The sequence below is a fragment of the Harpegnathos saltator genome, unplaced genomic scaffold, assembly GCF_003227715.2.
Source record: "Harpegnathos saltator strain DR-91 unplaced genomic scaffold, Hsal_v8.6 scaffold781, whole genome shotgun sequence".
NCBI classification, from domain to species: domain Eukaryota; kingdom Metazoa; phylum Arthropoda; class Insecta; order Hymenoptera; family Formicidae; genus Harpegnathos; species Harpegnathos saltator.
The window spans coordinates 105001-120000 of record NW_020230628.1 but is presented as its reverse complement, the minus strand read 5'-3'; the positions used below and the strand labels follow the sequence as shown (position 1 = coordinate 120000).

The 15000-nt window shown below is 47.0% G+C and overlaps 3 protein-coding genes across 13 annotated transcripts in view; 2 read left to right on the top strand and 1 right to left on the bottom strand.

The window, feature by feature from the left end:
• Positions 1–8094, bottom strand: part of LOC105187980 (uncharacterized) — a 9350-nt gene extending 1256 nt beyond the window's left edge. The window contains exons 1-13 of one of the 10 annotated variants that reach the window (XM_011149164.3): positions 7937–8094; positions 3606–3718; positions 3231–3379; positions 2981–3144; positions 2031–2104; positions 1811–1920; positions 1494–1708; positions 1272–1380; positions 968–1071; positions 791–854; positions 619–694; positions 291–518; positions 1–26 (exon numbers count right to left, since the gene is read on the bottom strand). The exon at positions 1–26 is cut by the window's left edge and continues 83 nt beyond it. In XM_011149164.3, the coding sequence (XP_011147466.1) occupies positions 1–26; positions 291–518; positions 619–694; positions 791–854; positions 968–1071; positions 1272–1380; positions 1494–1708; positions 1811–1920; positions 2031–2104; positions 2981–3126 (1152 nt within the window). In that variant the 5' untranslated portion in view covers positions 3127–3144; positions 3231–3379; positions 3606–3718; positions 7937–8094. The other 9 variants (XM_011149163.3, XM_011149160.2, XM_011149167.2 and 6 more) reach the window with 9 other exon arrangements.
• Positions 8095–11500: 3406 nt separating this feature from the next.
• Positions 11501–12866, top strand: LOC105187981 (protein OPI10 homolog). Its single transcript, XM_011149169.3, has 3 exons — positions 11501–11692; positions 11944–12073; positions 12183–12866. The coding sequence occupies exons 1-3, from the start codon at positions 11663–11665 to the stop codon at positions 12614–12616; spliced, it is 594 nt and encodes a 197-aa protein (XP_011147471.1). The 5' UTR covers positions 11501–11662; the 3' UTR covers positions 12617–12866.
• Positions 12867–13834: 968 nt separating this feature from the next.
• LOC105187983 (myotubularin-related protein 3) overlaps positions 13835–15000 on the top strand; it is a 9538-nt gene continuing 8372 nt past the window's right edge. The window contains exon 1 of one of the 2 annotated variants that reach the window (XM_025306455.1): positions 13835–14679. The gene's annotated coding sequence lies outside the window, so the exon portion shown is untranslated. The remainder of the gene's footprint in view (positions 14680–15000) is intronic. The other variant, XM_011149171.3, reaches the window with a different exon arrangement.

The window sequence follows — 15000 nt, the reverse complement described above, 5'->3', positions numbered from 1 at the left end:
CTGCTGTACGAAGGAATTGGTCCAATCTGGAAAAGATGGAATTTTAAGCCGGTCAATCGCAATTCCTTGTGAGCTCTTTTACTTCCGACTCCGTGTGTGAACTCTTCTAGTCTAGTGACAAGGGAAGCGAACAGTCTGGGAAAGAGGTATAAGATTTTGTTTCTTCTCGAGGAGGCAGATAGAGGAGAGAAATGGAGAATGGAGAGAGAATGGAGAAAGAAAAAGAAATAGAGAAATAGACAGCCAGTGAGTGCCGCAGATCATGGGAGATTGTTGAAAATCAGAAATACCTAGGAAACGATTAAAAGGATGTACAATAGCTCGGCGTAGAAAATTTGAGGCCTTCCTATATAATATATTCCATACTGAAGGTATCTCACTTTCGCAAGTGACGCCGTTACTCTTCGTCCGCGTCCACGACGACTCGCTGGCCAGGGCGCAAAACTGCTCGAAATTGATTCGCAGTTCCGTCGGGTCCCCTTTCGCCGGAAATCCGTCTATCAAGCTCCTGCATGCTTCTGCGTGACAGTTAGTTATCGTGCTGATTACTATATTTTTTTTCTCCCGAGCCAAGACGAGTGCGCTAAGTGTAACGTAAATATGACACGCGAACGTTACCGGATTTATTCACCGTGTTGAGCAGATCCGAGAGAGACACATTGCACATTGCATTCGACTGCAACATCACCCAAGCCTGCAAATAAGACAAAGAGAACGTACACACTGAGAATCAGGCGCGGATATGTGTTTTTAAAGAGAATTCTTCGTGCGACAGAGCATGCGTACGTACTTCCCGGAGCTTTACCGTACCGCTATCATTAACGTCCATGGACTTGAAGATCTCACGCAACGTTCTGCAAAGAATTAAGATTGGTGTTCACACATCATTGTAAACTACTTGACTCTTCTACGTTCTCTTCCTCCCACAGACGATATATATTAATCGATTACGCTTAGCAAAACTTACACCGCGTCCGTTCCATTTTGAGTGAGCGAGATTCTTATGGGTTTGATGCCATCCTCGGTATGCAAGTCTGTGCAATCCTGTACATTGATCTCTTCGCGTAGCATCTGTACGGAGCATACGTATATCGGTCATTAAACTTTTGAAGCGTTTGCCGGGGAGGTCAATTTTACATCAGGCCGTTGTCCATTTTTTTCAGTGTTCAGTCACATAATTCTCGAGGTTTGCAAGCATTTCGCTGTAAACTAAACTATAGAAATGGACGTCGGCTCTTTGCCTCAACAGTGCAGAGAATGAGATCTATTACCTTGGACGTGCAGTGAAGAGCAACCGACACACTCTCGAATATCGGTATCCTCTGCCTCTCCATTAGGTACTGAAGTACTAACAACCCGTTCATCAAATCGTAATATTCTCTGAAATAGACAAATAGATGAGTGAAGCGCGTGTCAACGACAGAAAACACTGCTCGGTCAGGCGCGCATGCAGTGAGTCGAGACAGAGGTCGATTAACGCTGGAACAACGTACTGCGTAGAAACAGTCTCTCCAAGTATAGTTTGTCCCTGGCGATACGGATAAATGACGAGGACCAGGGACTCGCTGCGCGTAGCTGCCAGTTGAGCCGCTTCGATGATGCCAGCGCTATTGCGCGTCTGATTGTCGATCACGAACAGCAAGACTCGCGCTGTTTGCTTCGCCTCGTACTCCTGAGCTATCAGTTCCGGGCCCCATTGCGACACTTGCTATGATACGACAATTCAATTATCATCTCTGGCACGCGCAGGCGAGCGCGCGGGTAAGTGTGAGAAGAAGATAAGTGAGCGAAGAGATATGTAACAACGTACAGGATTGTAATAAGTAATTCCGAGGTTCTGAAGAGTCGGTATCGCTATATCTGACCTCCAGGTGGTTGGATTGCAAGACCCGCCCAAAAATACCTCATATGCCATCCTCTCTAAAGAATCAATGAGAATCAATTGATGAGGAATCGGCCGGGAACGATCGATCGACGTGCAGCAGAGCGAGGCACGTCGACCGTAGAATGTACGAGTCATGCTGACTTACTTGAGCCACTTTTGTGATTAGTATCCTTTCCATCACCGTGTAATGAGCGAGAGGCGTTCATAGGAACAGCTGTTCTGGAAGTAAACAAGAACACACACGTGTAGTACGACAGTTTTCTGAGATCCCTACATCTAATCCGATATTATCACACTCGAGCCGACTATATATTAATGAACTAATTGTATCTGCAGTGAGATTTCATGTATTTAAGAGCGCTTCTCATTGTCCTCTCCTAATCGGTTTCTATGTATCACAGAGTGAGTCACCAAACTACCTATGCGATATAGAATTGATTTTGAAACTTTTATTACGCACACGAACCGCCGAAGGGATGTATCACTGACGATCACGTCATACAATCGACGCTATGCAATGAACAGTTGATAATTATCTCTCTCTCTCTTTCTCTCTCTCTCTCTCTCTCTCTCTCTCTTTCTCTCTCTCACACATAGTAAAAGTGACAATGGTTATTTCGGATCGTGAAGTTATATGACTCACATCTGCATAGCGGTAAAGAAACGTAAATTACGTAATTAGCAAACGGGATTTCATCAGAGTGTGGTAATAGGATATGCTAGATAGTAAACAGGTATATAAGTTATCGTTAATAAACGCATTGCGGAATTGCACGTACTTCCAAATATCAAATAACTTTGCAACGACGGCCATCGCATTGCGTTTCATCGTTGCGCTAAAATATCCCCCACCGCGATCATAATCAAACGATCAATATTTTCGCCTGCAACATACAGATTTTCATCCAATTGTCGATGCGCGTACCGGTGTACGAGAGAAGAAGAAACTGAATGGAACTTGGCGCAAACGATAATTTAGTGGAAGCCGCTATTGCATAAAAGGAATAACAAGTGACAAGGTGGTAACATTACAAGTGCTGAGAAGTACCTAGCAAAGTCGAACCTGTCAAATATACTCTAAAGTTTTTATGTTACCCTCGCTCGCACAGACGTGCCAATTCTGTGGCAAATATACAGAATTCCTCGAGCATTATACAGGCATCGGTACAATGGTGATTGGAACAGTCCTCAGCATCATGCAGCTTGTCATACAGCTGCAAGCAGTTTGGAAACAACAGCATCACGTATATTTCTTGTATCTGAAATAGCAAGACGATACATATTATCCTGAGAATATATCGCTGAGAATCAGTAAGAATTGAGAAGATCATTCAAATTCGCTTACACAGGATATACAGCTGACTGTCGAGTTTCTGCTTGATCAATGTCTGGTGGTAATAAATCCTCATTATATAAAACTATACGATCAACCTAAATGCCTGCTTCCACAAGTATGCCTGTGTATCTCACAACTGGGACTTGCAAGTTGTCCCGCTGAAAAGAAGAAATAAGCAGGGATTAAATTTACAAAGCAGTCAAAGCTAAAGAAGGAAAACACTTCTGATCTTCTCCATCATATATCCATATTGTGTGTATTATCGAGTGTGTGATTTTCAAACAATAGTTTTTTGCAGCAGGCTCAAGTACCTATCTGTTTCCAGTAATAGAGAAGTAATAGAGACTCATTTCCTCTGACCATAAATATGGTCATCGTACTAACCTTGATGACACTTTCGTCAGACATGCCAGCGTGCTAAATGCTTGTCATCAAGAATAAGGATTTGCCCTTGTGTCTTCCGGCTGATGGTTTCCAGCTCTTACCTGAACCTGAACCTGAACAGAATAGAAAGAGATACTGAGCACGTCCCACTGATTTATTAGGCTGATTTACCGTACCGACGTTCTCGATGCGATATCGCACACTGCGATCATCAAATTGATGTTCCCGCACCAATCATTATAACGTCGTTATTAGTCACTAACATTCCCGAGAAGCGTTCGCTGTCATGCACTCGTATATTTCCACGTAATTTCGAGCGAGCAAGCGGCGCGTGATCGGCTTGCAAAATTTTACAAGAAAAAAAGGTAAACTGCCGTGATCCGCATCTGGACGGACGAGGAAGCCGAGAGAACAGGCGGAACGTCAAACGTTAAGTTGCCCTGTCAACAAACGTGCCGCGTCGTTCACGAGCACAACATGTAACAGCGCGCGAGCGCGTTCTACCGCTTCTACAATGATCCCACACACACACACACACACGTTGCGCTGTACATGTGATGACGCACGGCACACTTTACACACAACCACCTTGTATCGCGCACCGTTCGCTCCTGCTCACCGGCTCTTTCACGAGAGCGGTACGATCGACCGACGGCTCGGCCGCGCCAAAATATCGAGGACTTCAGTTATCATTTGTCATCGGTGCGCGCGCGATGTAGCGCAGAGCGATCGTCACTCGCATTCACACTCGCTCACACGACGCACACACGCACGACGTCGTCGTCGTCACCGTCGATCGTACTCGCGGTCTTCCTCTCAAATCTAAAAGACCACAAACCTTCAGGTGCTCCGCGACGCAGGAACGGGGAACAACAATCTTTCTTTCTCTCTCTCTCTCTCTCTCTCTCGCGCGCGCAGCCGCGAAATAACGACCGCTCGTCGACGCGACGATGAGATTCTCTCACCGTCTCGGAGGCAGCTCTCGCTTCGCGACGACTACCTCCGAGTTAGCTAGTTAACTAGCGCGCGTTTCGTTAGCCATCCCCCCACGGGTCGCTGCCGCACTCTCTCTCTCTCTCTCGCTCTTATCATTCGGCCGTTTATACATTTCGCCTATCGGCCGCATCCTTCGTCGGCGACGAACGCTCCGGCCGCGAAGGTGCGCTGGCGCACTAACCTTGATGGTACGTTACCGCCGATGCCGGAACCGCATAGCCGCGCGGCACAAAGAAGACCAAGACGTAGCGGGAGGAACAACACAGCAGCAGCAGTAGTCACGACGGCGACGCGCGTCACGTCAGTGGGGAAAAAGTCACACGGTTGTCCTCGAGAGTGCATCCGACGACAACAGGGCGATTCGCACCCTTCGCTCACGCACGCACGCACGCACGCACGCACGCACGCACGCACGCACTCGCTCGCTCTCTCTCTCACTCGCGCCTGCTGCTCTGTCTTTCTCCCTCTCTCTCTCTCTCTCTCTCTCTCTCTCTCTCTCTCTCTCTCTCTCTCACTCGCTCTCTTTCTCTTTCTCCGATACGCGAGAACGCGTGGATAAACAACGCGTATCCGCGCGCGCGGACGACGAGAGAAAAATCAACGGCGATGGTGGCGCGAGAAGCCTCGCCGCGCACTCCCGCTATTGCTCATACTTATTTATACACCGTTATATTTAAAATGAAAGAGAGGCGCGCCGGCAGCCGTGTCGTCGTCGAGCGCGCACCGACTGACTGGCGAACGCGCGCGCGCGCGCGCGCGCTCGCTCGCTCGCTCGCTCGGAGGAGGTGAGGATCGCGCGTACAAACGACGGCGATCAATCACATTTTCTCACTGGACGAGCGCGCGCGCTCTCGCCGTGCCTCGTCGCCGTCGTCCGCGTGGCCCGAGCGACGTCGCAACGCGCGGCGCACGGCACAACGCGAAGTGCGCGCAAAGCCGCAAAGCTGCGAGACGTCGAGGAGAACGCGAGCGAGCGAGCGAGCGAGCGAAAACAAGAGAGAATTCTCGACAATCGAGCACGAGTTCAACAGGACGATCCGGACGCGCCGCGTCGCGGCTTCACATGCTCTCGCGACGGACGCATCCGCGTTGCCGCGAAGACCGCAGAGGTACCTAGGCTTGTTATTGTTACTCTCAGGTAATCGCGGTGTCGTAGCCGTCGGCGGCCCTCAGCGCGTGTTCCCGATAGAGACGCTGACGTCTAACGCGCACCTCCGCGATCGACGCCTCCACGATTTACGCGCGACGGACACTGAAGCGTGCGAGCGAGCGAGCGAGCGAGCGAGCGAACGATTGACTCTCACTCCGTTCAAGCCGACGACGACGGGGTGGGCGACATTTTATCGCTTGTTGTCTTTTCCGCGACGACAACGGGGAGGAGGAGGAGGAGAAGGAGAAGGAGGAGGAGGAGGAGGAGGAGGAGGAGGAGAAGGAGGAAGAGAAAGAAGTGGAGGTGGAGGTGGACGACGAAGAGGAGGAGGAAGAGGTTGCTGCGTGCGTGCGTACGAGCGAGCGTGCGAGTACCCGTCTGCCGTCTCCGCGCAACGACTCCAAGGCGGACTCGGGGAATGACGTAAACCTCCAACAATGAAGCGTGATGTCACACGGTGAAGTTCGCACGGGCCTCGCCGCGCCGCGCCGTACGCTCGCGCGCTCCTCCAAGGACCTTGAATTTTGTGGTTGGCTCGAGCGCGACGCTCGTACCGCGCACCTAGCCAGCCGCCGTCGCCGTCGTACCGCGTGCGGCGATGACGTCATCGGCCGTCGTAGTCGCGGCCGTCGCCGCCGTGTGTGCGCGCGCCGCGATTCAAAAAATACCTCGCCGCGAGAAGAAAGAGCACGTCGCGTGCGGTCACGATCGATTTCCGATCGACACCGTCATGCCGCGTACTTCGCCGCTTTTATTGTCTCTTGAGCCGCACGTGGGAGACGCAGAGAGAGAGAGAGAGAGAGAGAGAGAGAGAGAGAGAGAATGTTCATGACGATCGCATGACGAAAATGGCGAATGATATCGCGTTCCGTTCTTCCTCTCTCGTTTAGGATCGCCCGCTGACGCACGAGATTTTACGAAGGCAAGGCGAAAGTATTGTTTTTGTCATGATGTTATTTTCAGAGGAACTCGTCACGAGGAAATAAAAAACGATAAGCGACGATAAAAAAAAGTGACTGGGACACGACGGTTCGGGTCCAGAAAATCGTCTCCATGATTATGAGAATCGCGTGCGTTAGACGCCTGTTTTTGTCCTTGTCGCGATGATACGGCGCGCGTGATGCGCGCCGTGACTCTTCAGCGAGACCTGCTTCGCAGCGAGCGAGCTTGAAACGGAATCGATAATCGCCAGTCACGCTGAAATTTCGAGCGCGGCGTCGCCTTAAGAACGGTCGATGACATCAGTCAATCCCCATCCGTGTTCTGTTGTGTCGTTTTTAGGGCTCCTCTCCTCGCTCCTAACCTCGCTATCTCTCTCTCTCTCTCTCTCTCTCTCTCTCTCTCTCTCTCTCTCTCTCTCTCTCTCTCTCTCTCTCTCTGTCTGTCTCTCTCTCTCTCTCTCTCTCTCTCTCTCTCTCTCTCTCTCTCTGTCTGTCTCTCTCTCTCTCTCTCTCGGACTCCTCGCCGCCGCTGGAGGAGCGCGACGGTAACATTTAGAACGCGTCGATCGGCCGCAGCGTAGCACCACCGGCCAGCATGAGCGTGCACGGCGAAGTAAAAGGTGGCCACTCGTCGTGCGGCGTTTTTGATCAAATATGGTATGGGAGTTTGTGAGCGCGATAGCGCGCTGGCGTGGCTGCCACCGCTCGAAAATCGAAGTTTCGCGCGCAAAAGTGCCCTCGCGCGTGCCGACGATAGAATCGCGGCGAGTCCCGCTCTGGCTCTGGATTTTACAAGCTCGTTCCTCCGTGAAGAAATAATGCGCACTTTTTCGAAACTTGAGAAAGAGACAGCTGCACAGCTGTGCGAAACTTGATGGACTTGATGGAGAGGGGAAGAGAGAATGGTGCAGAAAAAATGAACAAAACTGACGGCGAATTCGCGCAAGATCGAACAACTCGAATGATTAATCGGAGATCAAGACTGGCTTCTCTCGGACATGTAAACGCACGCGTCGTCCCGTCGCGAGCACCGTTTCGCTCGTTCCATCTTAAAACTGTGCGGGAACGCACAGTTGAAGTTCATATCGGGCCGATGAGAAAGAATATATGCACTCTCGCTCTTTTTCTCGCTAATTGAAAGGGTCCTCCTATCAGTCTAATATCTCGAATATCTCGATATGTGCTCATACGACACGTATATGTCAAGATTATTATAACAATACTCAGGGTAAGATAATACTCACGGTGGGCGATATCGAGATCGAGGTGACGGTCTTGTCAAGAGATCGCGGAGGCGATTTGCGCAATCGGCAGCAAAATAACAAACTGTGGCACGCTCCGGAGGCGTGCCGCGCTCGCTCGCATAGAGAATTCACGCGCGCGCGCGCGCGCGAGCGAACCTGCGCTTTTGCGAAAAGAATGGATACGAGAGCGCGACGAGGAGCGGCGGTGCGACGCGGCGCGCTACACTTGCTCCGCTTTTGCCTACTAATGTCTTATTCGCCTTAATTTTGCACGCTTTCTACCGTCTGCCCACCTAAGCACGACGAGCACGGCCCACCCACGTGAGGGAATTAATTCGCGCTCGAACCGAGCGCGTTCGATTCGAGTCGAATCCGTTTCGACGAGCGCACCGACGAGGTAATATAAAGACTGTCAACCCTGGATGAATTTTCGTATTGACCAAGGGGGTCCCAAGGGACCCGGAGGTAATCGAAGAGCGATGATAATAACGACTGCTTTGGCTACGCTCAAGATAATGCAGGGTGTTTACGATAAGTCGAGTTCGGGTTAGTTCCACTAGGAAAGGTATGATAGGCACGATCATCTACTATCTTCATGATTTATGACAACTCAATGCTGTTCGATAAATCGAGTAGAGTAGAGTAGAGTAGGCTAACTTAGCAGTGTTCGTGCGAGATAATCAACAATATTTTATCAGGTAATGAAGTTTTGTAAAATATTAAATAATTACATTAAAAAACAATAAGTTGTTAAATTTTAGGAAAATTATAAATATTTATTTGAAGTAATTATGAAAATATATATTTGTAGAATATTCGAAGTAGGAAATTCAATTATTCTAACCTATTTATGAATATTTTTTTCACATTATCTATTTTTACAGAACAAAAGTTCTCTTTTTAATATATAATACATATATGTATTGTTGATGACATAAAATATGGTTACACATTTTCCCGAAAAGTAGAGGGGATAATGTTGGCACCAACGAAAACCTCTAGGCAACCTAATTTCAATTTCCGTCGATTAGTAACACTGTTCAAGTAGTAGTCTACCAGTTTGTTGAATCTTTTTGACAGATGTGTGCGCGTGTTTATAATAAATATTTACGATCTTAATATTTTATAAGTGTAAGTATAATATATATATATATATTACGACATTTATTTAAAATAAAATTAAGTAAAAATATTACAAATAAGAAAAAACGTAAAATTTATTAATATATATTAATGCAGACAATGGCCGCGTTCAGTAGACTCAACAGTTGGACAACATTACTAGATTTTCCACCGAATCTCGCTCCGGATTGGTAAATACTTCTGGGTCTATGAAGAATCTAAAATAATGCTCCAATCACAGACAATAATCGCTAAGCGCTCACTGATCACTTTATTCTACTGAACGCGGCCATTAGTTGCTGGATCGATTAGGCCGCGCTGTGGTCCGAGCGGTCCGAGCGATTGCGAAGCTTCTCCGTCCACCTCGGCGAGCGCTTAAGTCAGCGGCACACGGTGCTTGTTTTCGTGCTGGATTGCTTGCTGGATGAAAATATTGCGTTGTGATTGGTATATTTTCGAAGATGGATGAAAATGCACTAATCAGAACGCAGTATTTTCATCCAGCAAGCAATCCAGCACGAAAACAAGCATCGTGTGCCGCTGGCTTTACTCGTCCAGATTTCTGTAATTAATAAACTGCTACGAATATCGAAAAACGCTATAGGATTTTTATATTTATTTTAATCCAGTTTATATTTCCACGAGCTCTGTAAAAATTGTTTTGCAACACCTCATATACAGGGTGTCTCATAACAATTGTTGCAGAGCTCGTGAAGACGTGAGCCGGTATTCATAGTCAGATCTCATATTTAAGATCGTCTTAATTTCCGTAAATAGAGAGACGAAGAATCAGTGGTGGTATTACGTAATTTTATAGACATAGAAAGGCGTAAGCAAGAAAAAGAAAATAGATAAGACAGGAAAGTTGATGCTTATAATAATTCGTACTACCTAATAGCTTTTCTATGACAGATCGGGAATCTTCGGTTATAGAGGATTGTGTTAAGCCAGCGGCACACGGTGCTTGTTTTCGTGCTGGATTGCTTGCTGGATGAAAATACTGCATTCTGATTGGTGCATTTCCATCCATCTTCGGAAATGTACCAATCAGAACGCAGTATTTTCATCCAGCAAGCAATCCAGCACGAAAACAAGCACCGTATGCCGCTGGCTTTAGTTAAAAACGTTCGGCAACGGATAAAATAGTATAGTGATTTTTATGAAATAACTAAATATTATTTGGCTGCTTTGATATTTTTTTCCATTATGGATTAAATGAATGTGTATTTTCTGTATTAATAGTCCTTTTCCCATTATTCCATATCTGTTACCATCCATGCTTATTTCGAACTATGTTTCATATCTCGGCCACGATATTCCTAAAGCCCATGTTACACTACGGATTGAAGATTTAAATTTGACCAATCGGAATAAAGCAAATCAAAAGCAAAGTTTGTTGATTCGTCGAAATCTAATCTTCAATCCGCAATCCTTGATCTTCAATCCGTAATGTGACACGGGCTTAAAAGGACGCTAAAGCTCGTGTCAGACTACGGATTGGAGATAAAGGATTGCGGATTGAAGATTTAAATTTGACCAATCGGAATAAAGCAAATTAAAATCGAAGTTTGTTGATTTGTCGAAATCTAATCTTCAATCCGCAATCCTTGATCTTCAATCCGTAGTGTGACACGGGCTTAATGCACAACGAAATTTCTCTGGTACGCTAAATCCCGTAAAACCCGTGTTACACTACGAATTGAAGATCAAGGATTGCGGATTGAAGATTGAAATTTGACCAATCGGAATAAAGTAAATCAAAACCGAAGTTCGTCGATTTGTCGAAACCTAATCTTCAATCCGCAATCCTTGATCTTCAATCCGTAGTGTGACACGGGCTTTAGACCAACAGTCATTAGCTGCGTTCCGATATTCACTGCTAGTACTGAAAATACATAGTTTGCGTGACGTATGCTATAGATTTTTAATGCTGACAGTGAATATCGGAACGCAGCCTTTATAGTAAAGCTAAGACTCCATGCATGCGGTGAGCTCCGGCAAACGGCTGCGGTGACCAATCAGGAGACAGACGCATGCCGGAGCTTGCCGCAACCGGACTTGCGCCTCCCTCCTGATTGGTCATCGCAGCATTTGCCGCAGCTCACCGCATGCATGGAGTCTTAAGCTAAGACTCCATGCATGCGGTGAACTGCGGCAAACGGTTGCGGTGACCAATCAGGAGGGAGGCGCAAGTCCGGTTGCGGCAAGCTCCGGACTTGCGCCGGCATGCGTCTGTCTCCTGATTGGTCACCGCAACCGTTTGCCGCAGCTCACCGCATGCATGGAGTCTTAGCTTAAGCTTTAGCTTATCTCGTCGGTAACGAGCGCGAGAGCGGACGAGATGAATTCGCGCACGGTTCGAATCGCGACGAATCGAATTGGGGACTCGACCACCTCGGTTTTCATGGAAACACGTCGTTGCGATTCGATACGCGGAGTTCTGATTCTATCCAATCGCATGCATCACGGTAAACGATGGTGTATACACTCAGAGTACTCGGTGCACTAGTGACTCGGTTGCGAAATAAACACGGCACTTACGGTGATTCTTCGGCATGTTGCGGTAATTGGAATACGATAGAATGATCTAGATGATTTTCCAAAATGCTCGGCATACTCGTGGCTGGACGATTCGTAAGTAGAGATTCCTATCGATCGTGTGTCACCGCAGCCAACGGTCGTCATTGTCGAATTTATCTCGAATCACGCGATCAATGTAGATATTATACAATGCCACTCTCTTTTTTTCTACGGGATAATATCCTGTTCTCATCAGCTTACATGCTACTCTTCTGCTACGCTTCAGCTGTACCGCGATTCGTAGAGCATAAATATATTACGGAGTGTCAAAATAAAAGTAAAATATTTTACTTTTTGCTTTTCAGGTTCAAACAGACTTTCAGCAGATCGGAGAAAACCAGTTCTTGATCAATGTGCCTGATGCAGACAACATAAATCATATTGTGGTCTTCCTGACTGGTACTGTACCATTTCCAGATGGCATGGGAGGAGCAGGTAAAGTGGAATACAATCTTGTAGAGTACAAAATATATTTCTTTTTGTACAATTGTCAGATCTTTTCGTGTAACAAAATTCATCATTCAGACCAAGAAATTGTTCACAGTATACTTCAGTTGGCCTGATCTGAGTGCACCACCCAACTGGCAGTTCCTCGGCTATATTTCCAATAATAAGCCATCAGCTATCTTTAAAATATCAACATTGAAGAAAAATCATGAATTTGAAAACAGCAATGTAGGTATTTTTGGGATAGGCAAAATCTCGCATGTGGCTCAGATTGGAGTATCTGTGGAACCGCTAGCAGTAATCGAGCAGCAAGCAGCTATGCTTGTTACCACTACAAACAATAATTTCATAGAATTTGCAGAGAAAATGCTAACAAATTTCATGAACTATGTGGCAAGTTTCACAGTGAATCAGACACTAATGACACCAAATCCAATGGAAAACTTTGTACCCCTATCTTCAGTGCATGTATGGTACGAAACATTCCAGAGACGATTTCGACAGAATCCTAGTTTCTGGAAGACTATGTGATTAGAAATAATATTTAACAGCGCCTTTTAGAATTTTTATCAATGTACAGTGTATATATTTGTGCACGTGTGATCCAGCATCCAAGTACACTTTTATATACACTCAAATGTTATTGTCACAGTGAATACTACGTACAGTTGTGAATGTGCATTTGTCTTTGGTGCTTCTATGAGATACATTAAATCGTCAAAATGAATTTAACATTTTTATATTGTCACCAATAAACAAATGATAATGTTATTTAAATTCCCACATAAGGTCAAAATTTATTCCCTTCGATGTATTTTAATCGTTAAAGTTATTGGTCTGTTCTTTATAACTGCACTGTTGAACTGGTGCAATAAGTTAAAGTGAGACAAATATAGGTTTTCTCACTCTAGCTTATTGCACCAGTTCAGCAGTGCAGCTACAAAGAAAAGACCATATGTTTCTTAACGTCATTGTTCTCATCAAAATTTATAATTCAACTGTTTGTATGCTGTGACTGTGGGTCTGTTGCATTACTTGCACTTTTCACATTTTTATACCTCACGCCCGTTGCACACTAACCTCTCTTTAAAAAGAAGAGCTCTCATTGGATACCGTTTATCGTAGATGTACCGCGATTCTGTAACTCGTTATTGGAGTTAACGACACTTTTGTTATCGTTGCGCAGCTTTTGTATACCGTAGAAAAGCTGCGCAACAATAACGAAACTGTCGTTAACTCCAATAACGAGTTACAGAATCGCAGCACTGGTGTGCAACGGGCATAAGTGCAAAAGTGTCAAAAGTGCAAGCAATGCGAACTCTACTATATAAGAGACCAAGGGTGCGTTCCGTTCACGCATATGCGCGCATTTTGTATAGATAAGTGACATAAACTATAGATAAATGCGCGCATATGCGTGAAACGGAACACACCCCAAGTAATGGAATTTCCAACACATCGAAAGATGCATGTAATATACATACACATATGTATATTATGGCCGTGTTCCAAAATTCACTGCCAGCGCTGAAAAGTTATAGTTTGCGTGGCACAAACTATATATTTTCAGTACTGACAGTGAATCTTGGAACACGGCATATATATATATATATATTATACTCCATTCATACACAACGAGCATTGACGTACTTGCTGAACAGATTCTGAAATGTACTGACAATAATAAAAATTTGTCATAAAAAGATATACGCATAAGCCGAGTTATAAATTTCTGGTCGACGCATTTCAAGATCTAACAACCGTCAACCTCAACGAACCAATCAGCGGTCAGCATCGAAACGACCACAAGTAGCACATTTGAATGCGCCAGCGAATGAGAAAGCAGCAACGAAGAGCCGCGACCAATCGAGCGAACACACCTGAAGGCGGCGCGTCGTGTCAGAGTCAGACTCGAGAGTATATGAGGAACCGCCTGCAGCCGATATATAGAACGTCCTGTCAGTGGAGTCGACGGCTTTCACGTCGGTAGTGCGCGGTCACGAGTGAGATACTCGTTCCTACGAAGACCCAAGGAGTGTGCGTATCAGCCCAGCCTCACGTTATCCCACGCGCACGTACCGTCGTCCGTCGTCCGTACGCGTACGTCCCTGTCGCCGAAAACACTTGGCCTGTCGGACATCTCGTGACCCGCGCGGGGCAAGGCAAACGCCGCGGCCACTCGCTGCTCCCATGAGCCAGCCGTCGTAATGAGAACTGCTGATCGTCACCGTCGCCGTCGCCGTCACCGTCATCGAGTGCCAGTCTCCGCCGACGTTCAACCTCGCTACATACTATCGCCCGTGAACAGCCTCTTCCCCCGCACGTCGCCGAGGTGGTGGTGGTGCCCGTGAGGACGATGCTCCGCGTCGCGGAGAAGCGTCATCGTTAGTGCCGTGGCGTCTCCTCTGGCTTACGCGCGTCTCGCAACGGTTGGCTGATGGATTCCGTGTGAGAGGACAGACGAATGAGAAGGACAGAGAGGGAGGGGGAAGAGAGAAAGAGAGAGAGAGAGAGAGAGAGAGAGGAGTCAAGCGAGAACCTTTGCGGCAGCAGACGTGCATCGTCCTTCGCGTGGGCTACGTCGTCCTCGAGGAGTGAGTAAGAAGACGAGTCCTACCTGCATGCTTTTACGTGCTCTCTCTCCCCCTTTCCCGACGTGACGAGAGAGAGAGAAGCATGGAGAGAAAAAAAGAGAGCGCGAGCAATCGTGCGAGTAATTACACGACGTCTCGGCCGTCTACGCGCAGCCGAGAATGACGCGCGTCTCAAGGTTGATACATGTCGCCGATCTGGCGGGGCTCTCAGTCGCATAATAATAAGAGCGCGAAGGAAAGACCGAGCCAGAGCGGCGTCGCGCGATGAGAGCGAGCGGGATGGGACACGGCACGGTGTGCTGCACGGTAACAGCGCACTCG